The following is a 7,824-nucleotide window of genomic DNA, read 5'->3' as shown; positions in this document are numbered from 1 at the left end:
GGGGGGGAGGGGGCGACTGAGATCAGATGAGGAGTCCATCTCTATGGGTATGTATGTGAAGACAGACTGGCTGAGCGGGAAGACTGGGAACAGGCACAGATTGGGGATAGGTGAGGAATCCAGATGAGGGAAGACTGAGACTGGAACTATGATGAGGGGTATAGGAAGTCAAGGATAGAGGCCAAAGACAAGTGTCTCTTATCCCTAGGTCATACTCTCCTCCAGAACCTTCAATGGAACTCAAGATTCCTGAGTCCCTCTGTTCCTTGGCAGTCAGCAAATATCTGTGAAACCCACTGGCAAAGTGTGTGTCTCATCCCCCCTCCAGTGCTGATCCACCTAGGGAATGATGACCTACTATTGATATCAGTAGTTCAAGTGGCAGAGGTCTGTGCTGAGAATCTTAAGGCTCCAACCCTGCTGATGACCTGTTTAAAGTGTCTGGATCCCTTCTCATTAGTTCAAAGGCGTGTAGTTAGTGAAATGAGGCGGGACTGCAAGAACAGAAAGGAGGGTCCCATGGTTAAGGTATTTGAATGCCACTGTGAGAACTGGACTCTGTCCCAGCCTCCATCAGAGTTCCTGTGTGATGCTAGGCAAGTCCTTTAGAACAAACTTTTCATAGCTGGCCAGTAATTGTGTTCTTGCTTTCTGCTTGCCCAACTTGAGACTCTGAAGTCTGATTTGCAGAAGTTCTGAGCACTCACACATGCAACTAAAGTCAGTGGGAGCTGTGCTTTGAACATATATTGCTATAAAGATGCTAACTACTCTGAAAAATCAGAATGCAGAGTTCTGAAATTGGGCAACCAAAGTTTATGGACACTTTTGATAATCTCTCTGTTTCAGTATCTCATTTATAAAAAGGGGATACTAATATGACCTGATCTCACATGGGAGTTATGAATATAAATTCATTAATACCTGTGAAGCACTCAGATACCATAGTGAAGACTACCATAGAAAAGTGAATTAAGAAATTAACAACTCTGTCATCAGTGTTGGGTTTGAGTAGGGTGCAATTAATATGAGATTAGGCCACATATTAAGCCATGTGAAGAAACAAAATATTGAATAATTGCTAATTCAGTGAGCATGCCTTCCTGTGCCCTAAATGATGCAGGGCTAGGTCATTGGTGGGGGGTGGGAAATAGTGTACACCAGCTCCTCACTTAAAAGTCATCCCGGTTAACATTGTTTTGTTGCTGGTCAATTAGGGTACATGCTCGTTTAAAGTTGTGCAGTGCTCCAACGTGGTTTGGCAGCCGCCTGCTTTGTCCAGTGCTTTCAAGAAGAGCAGCCCATTGCAGCTAGCTGGCGGGGGCTTGTAACCAGGGTGGACTGGCAGCCCCCCATCAGCTTCCCACTCCCCAAAGTTCCCTGTGCTGCAGCTGCCCAGCAGGCTATCAATCAGCAGTTCAGCTGTCCCTCTGCCTTGGAGCTGCTCCCAGAGACTCCTGCTTGCTGTGAAGGGGTGTGTGTGCTAATGTCAGGGTGTCCCCCTCTCCCCTATTTCTGCACCCCACTTACCCCTTCTCCATATAGAGAAGGGAAGAGACAGAGATGGGGAGCGACAGAGATAGCTTGGGGCAGCAGATGGTGTCTCAACTTCCTGATCCACTTAAAAAGACAATGCACTTAAGAGTGGGTCAGCATGCATTTCTCTCTCTCTCTCCCACAGAAGTGTGTGTCTGTTTCTGTCTGCTATGTTGTCTCCCCTCCCATGCTGTCTCCCCTCCCTCCTGTTCGTGCTGCCTTGATGAGAGGCTACATTAACAAGGTGTTAAGGCTTGAGAGCTCAGCCAAGTGCTAGTTCATCATTTAGCAGCAAGGCATTCCCTGTGAAATCTCTCTTCTACCCTCTAACTTCACCACCTCAACCAAGCTTCACAATCATCATAGCTGTGACCAGTATTAAACTGTTTGTTTAAAATGTATACTGTGTGTATATCTATATATTTTGTCTGGTTAAAAAAAATTCCCTGGATCCTACCCTCCCGCCCCCCCCTTTAACATTAATTCTTATGGGGAAATTGGATTCACTTAACATTGTTTCTCTTAAAGTTGCATTTTTCAGGAACATAACTACAATGTTAAGCAAGAAGTTACTGTAATTAAACACTATCATAATATATTTGCATGGAGAAGGGGCCAAATTTTATACAGGTAAAATTATGGCATTTTTCTAATTAAGTTCTTGACTTTGCAAACTTAAGTTAGAAGTTAACACAAACTGCCGCACACAACTTTGGCTTGGCACTGCAGTTTTAATAATCAATTCTAATTCAAAATATTGTATTACATGATAGGGTGATGTTCCTGCATTACTGAAATGCCTTTGTATATTGAAATTAAATGTCTTTAGCTCTGCTAGGCTTTAAGACCAAAAAGTTGTTTTAAACAGCTTCCTGTTGTTCTTAAGCAGTATTTTCCTTCTATAGAAATAGATCCAGGCATCAATTAAAAGAATTCAGAATTTGATATGATATTTCTGTTGCATGTCCCTCCACACTTAAGGATCTAAAATAACTTTTTCCCAAGACCATCTCTATGTATCTCACATTCATCTCCTTATCATCAACGTGGCTGCAGTTGGTGTAACAATACTTGTATTTAGTCAGGCCTATATGGACGGATGACTCTTCAAACACACTCCAAGTGTAGCAAGCTTATTTTTCTATAAATCTATACTATTGTATTGGGGGGAAGAGCAGTATGTTGGAAAGAAAACAAACCAGACAAGCAGTTTCTATCAATACAATCCAACCAACCAACTATGGAAATTGCTTATGTACCAAGATACACGTATATTCAATGTAAAATTTACCTACTTTTCTTCCGCTTAATCTGGTTGCAGAGGGAGTTGTCTCAACATGCATAGAAAAGAAACAGTAGTACTTTGTTTATTCAGTATTGTTCATTTAACAGAGCTTTCCACAAAACATTCTTCCCCCTTCTATTCAGAAAATATTACTGGAAAAGATTCTTAAGTGGGTGAAGAAAAAATACATTCTAAAAATACTTTGGAAAACCATGTTTCATAGACCAGGTGCTGAATCCATTACAGTCCAACTTGCAGAGATGTAGTCTTGCGAATGCATTTAACAGGAGTGACAATTCTCTAAACTATAATTCACAGGATTCAAGAGTTCAGGGTTTTTCTGTTCAAATGGTTCAGTGCAAAATTCATCTTTCTTCCATCCTCTGCTCATACTGTCTCTCTGACCGTTTCCTACGGTAAACATCATCTGCCATGAAGAGATTGATTGATTATTTGTCTGAGATTTTAGGAAGAGTCAATAAATCTACCAAGAACAAAATCCTAAATTTGAAGTTTGACGCTTAGAAGCTTTCAAAGCTAGTTTCTATTTGTAGATGCTGACAAGAATTTAAAAAGAGTCTAATCTACCCTATTTAAAAAATAAATTCTCACTTCCATCTTGCCCAGAATTGCTGTTTTATCCGACACAGAATATACATTTAAAAAAAAATTCTATACCTGAAATATGATGTATAGAGTTCCTTGGCTATGTACACAGTTCCATGGAGGCAACAATTTTTAAAAAAAAAGACAGCACACCAGTTTGAAGGCAGGGCCAGATTAAGGTATAGGTCTGTGCCCAGGTTCCTAGTTCCTGGAATATCACAAAAGCTTCCGAATCTCAGCTTTGTTTAAAAAAAAAAAAAAAAAAAAAACACACGCAACACTGTTTCTAGACTTGATGCTTGCAAAGACTGAAAATATAACCTGAGTGTGACTAACACACTGTCTACCTGCATGTGCTGACAGCCTGAAACAGCAGCTCAGCTGTGAACTACTCCACAGAATGAAGTGTTGACTCTGAAAACCCCTGTTCTAGTGGCCCTAGTGACACCACACCAGCAAAGGACTGTGAGAGGGGGGCTTTGATTGCCACTGCTCAATCACAGCTCTGCTGGAGTGATGTTAGCAAACCCCCCCACCTCCAGGTTTATGAAGGCTGAAGTCTCCCTCCTTTGGGTGGTAGTGCAGCCTGTCTCCCCCCAGTGGACGTCTTGTTTGGGTGGCACTTGCCACTTCAGAGGAAGCTTCCTGTCTATCCCCTATCCTATGCCACAGAATCCGTAAGGCTCCATGTTGGCTTAATATGGTCCTGTCTGAACTTCTAATTCATAATAAACATCCACGACCAGATGAGGTCCTGCAATGGAAAACAATGATTAATGATCCATTTTACCAGGTATGCCTGTTTTTTGGGAAAACAATCAGTTTGGGAACAAGTAAAACTGCAGAATTAAGTGAGCCAGCTCTGCCTTTAGTGCAGCATTGTTTAGGTATATGGCATTCCTGTTACATGGAGGAAAATAAACTAATCTGCTGAAATGCAAAGGATGTTTTCTAATTAACATGCTTTGCTTCATAACCTTGCCATACAGCAGTAGTGCCAGTGGAAGATTTACATGCAAAACAAACCAACCAACCCACTAAAAGCACCTACTGTGAGACATCGAACTGGGAAAAATATTCGTTTTCAGCTGTGGAAATGATATATTTAGGTGTTTGCAAATGTAGAAAACATCAGGATATATAAAAGTATTCCTGCATGTGAAGTGTGATGGATTGTTGCATCATACCAAAGAGCAACACTGAAATATTATGTAGTTCTTCTTTCTGAAATGCCCTATATACAAGTTTAATACGAGGCTTCTTTATTAAAAAAACAAAACAAAAAAACCTCCCTAATTCATTGCTTCCATAGAGTTTACTTGGGTAAATGGCAGCTTGCTGAGAGGAAGCCACTTTAATGCAACTCGTTAATCTTTCAGGTGTATAACAGCCAAATTAATGTTTTACCTTCATTGGACCCAGATTAAAAGTCTGACACTCAATATACTGGATTACTACCCTAATACTGACAAACTGTTTTGCTTGGATGGTTCTGATTCCACTGTTGACGGGGCATTAAATAAGGTGTCTTCAGTTGCTCTCAGGCTGAAACAGAACCTGCAATGGGAAGTCTTACAATATAAACTACAGAGCAACTAATTTTCAGATTTTAAAAAATGTAAGGGGTGTTTAAAGTTTAAGCATACTTTGTTAAACTGGATGCTGATTGCTTGTTACTTAAAATCTTAAATCGGATTTTTAAACCAACTGTAATGAAAGCTGCTGCTAAGTTAACAAAAATAGCACTAGTGTGCTCTAGCATGCCTATAGGAATTTAGTTCATGGGAGCTGTAGTTCATAGGTAAGAAAAATGATGAAGTGTACATCCTGGAATTGTAAAATATTTTGGATAGTAGGTCATCAATAACAGCAAGCAATTTAAGGCCCACTTCACTAGAGAAAAAGGTATTGGATCCAAGAGCGGAATATGTGCAACTTGACAATACTCTCCTGCCACTTACAAAATGTCTCTTCACCAAGCCTGACATTGATCATAAACCACTCCATGGCTCCCCCAAGGAGAAAGAAGAAAGGAAGGAATCTGTACATGCCAAAGTATTGCCTTCCAGGCACCAGCCGCAAGAAGTATCTTATTTTTCTCCTCCCCAGCATTTCAGGGATGACTAGAGGGTCTCCCATCCACCCCCAAACAACCTGAAAGAAAGAAGAGTTGTGGAGTCAAATAAAGTGTTTACAAGCCCAAACACAACCAACCACAGGGTGTTTCTAGTGCATCACTCACGGCGCACATGGGAGAAGGGAAAGGTTTGTCACTCAGTAAACAAGGACAGCTGGGTCTTTGCCACTATGCCATTCCCTCCCCCCGCGGAGCAGCTGAGCACAGGTGAGAGGAGGCAGGTCGGCTCTCCCCTCCTGCCTCTTCACAGCCGCGCTAGTTCCACTCACCCCTACTCCTGTCCACACACAACAGCCTCCAGCTTGAGCTAACACCGCAGCGGGCGAGCGAGCTGCAGTGCGGACTCAGCCAGTATCGAGGGAAGGGGAGGACGTGTTAGCACACTAGTGGGGGCAGGGCCGGGGGAGCTGGGGCCCTCGCCGCTCTGCAGAGAACAAACCTACAGGCCACTGTCCGAATTCCTGCTCGGGGGAGCCCCAGACCCTCCCCCAGCTTGCGTGGTGGTCTCGAGAGGCCCCAACTGTTACTCATATAACGGTCCCCAATCTCGATATGCCCTCCCCCACCCGGAAAGTCCGAGTGCAGCCAATAGGGGGAGGCGTCTCGCGAGCCCCATGAAAGACACAACCCACCTCTCGTCTCACTTCGAGCGCGGAAGGGCAAACGCGACGAGACAACGCAGCAGCAGCGGGCACGTGATCCATGTGTTTGGTTACCGCTTGCCTGATTGGTCAGAGCGGCTGGAAAGGGACGGGCCTAAGGAGCGCGGTTCGTGGAGGGGTTGTAGCCTGGGGCGGGGCCTGGCAGGTGATAGACAGCCGCAGCGGCTGTGCGTGGCTTCGTCTCGTGTTCTGTCGAGTCTGCTTCGGTCGCTGTGGGTGTGCGGGTTATCGCCCCGCCCCTTCCAGTGCTGCTATAGGTCACCGCCTGCGGCGGGGTGGGGGGCAGTGAGGGGTTGGTTTTTTTTCCTTTGCCGGTGGCTCTCAGGCGAGAGCCAGGAAGCTGGGCCCTGGCTGGGGTGTTGGCCCCTTGCCGATGGCTCACAGGAAGGGGTTTGGGGAGCGAGGCCTTGGGCTACCGTGTTGGTCTCTTGGCAGTGGCTCTCAGGCGAGAGCCAGGGTGCCAGGCTCTGAGTCAGGGCATTGGCCTCTGGCTGATCATTGTCAGGGGGCCCGGGCACTGCGCCTTGGGCTGGGGTGTCAGTCCCTTGCTGAAGGCTCTCAGACTTGGGGCCAGGGTGTGGATGCCTAAGAGGAGGTACTGCTCCCTTACTAGCATTCTTTGTGGTCAGGGGCCCTAGGCCAGGGTTTATCCCACTTGCTAATGCCTCTCACTCTCTGAGTAACTTTCTGTGTTGCTTATCTGTGTAACAGACCAGGAAAAAGAATGAGTACTTGTGGCACCTTAGAGATTAACAAATTGATTTGGGCATGAAGCTAAAACTCACTTCATCAGATGCATGGAGTGGAAAATACAGTAGGAAGATATATATCTATAGGTATATACAGAGAACATGAAAAGATGAGGGTTGCCTTACCAACTCTAACAAGATAAATCAATTAAAGTGGGATATTATCAGCAGGAGGAAAAATCACTTTTATAGTGGTAATTGGGATGGCCCATTTCAAACAGTTGACAAGTAGGTAGTAACAGTAGGGGGGGGAATTAGCATGTGGAAATAGTTTTTAGTTTGTGTATTGATCCATCCATTCCCAGTCTTTATTCGGGCCTAATTTGATGACTGTTGGCTACTACCGGCCCCCTCCTGTGATTTCAAGGCTGTGGTGAGAGAAGAGTTCACTGCACAGCCTTACATGGAGGTGTGACACTCAAGCTGAGGAATCAAATGGTACCTTCAAATAAGAAAATTTACACATACTTTTCCCTAGATTGAGGAACCCCAAAATATCAGCCTGGAGAAGTGAAACTGAATCAACCCTAAGAGATAGTACTGTGCAGCGAAGCAGCTTGCCAATGGATCAGTGATGCACAATGACAAATGGGCACAGAATGTTAAACCTGAAATCCTATCCTGAACAGGGGTATGTGTTTACCTCTGATACAGAGCTGATGGCTCTGCTCCTTTCTCCCATTTGGGCGATACCAATAAAATATTTTGTTTTGAAAGTAACTAGTTTACTTTCTGCAGTACACCTGTTCCAAGCTGCTAACTCCAAGCACATCTGAACAAGACTCTAATATTGAAAGCTGGCTTTCTGCTGCTATAAACCCCATCAAACAACAGAAAAGGTTAATGAGC

At 44.2% G+C, this 7,824-nt stretch overlaps 1 protein-coding gene across 1 annotated transcript; it reads right to left on the bottom strand.

The window, feature by feature from the left end:
* Positions 1-2,878: 2,878 nt before the first annotated feature.
* Positions 2,879-6,289, bottom strand: UQCC5 (ubiquinol-cytochrome c reductase complex assembly factor 5). Its single transcript, XM_032805848.2, has 3 exons — positions 6,197-6,289; positions 5,389-5,581; positions 2,879-3,248 (listed from the first exon to the last, which is right to left on the bottom strand). Exons 1-3 carry the CDS (start codon positions 6,266-6,268, stop codon positions 3,187-3,189), a joined length of 327 nt encoding a protein of 108 aa, XP_032661739.1. The 5' UTR covers positions 6,269-6,289; the 3' UTR covers positions 2,879-3,186.
* Between the last annotated feature and the right edge of the window lie 1,535 nt (positions 6,290-7,824).

The sequence above is a fragment of the Chelonoidis abingdonii genome, chromosome 16, assembly GCF_003597395.2.
Source record: "Chelonoidis abingdonii isolate Lonesome George chromosome 16, CheloAbing_2.0, whole genome shotgun sequence".
NCBI lineage: Eukaryota > Metazoa > Chordata > Testudines > Testudinidae > Chelonoidis > Chelonoidis abingdonii.
The sequence above is the reverse complement of the archived record's forward strand: the minus strand, read 5'-3'. Positions and strand labels throughout refer to the sequence as shown.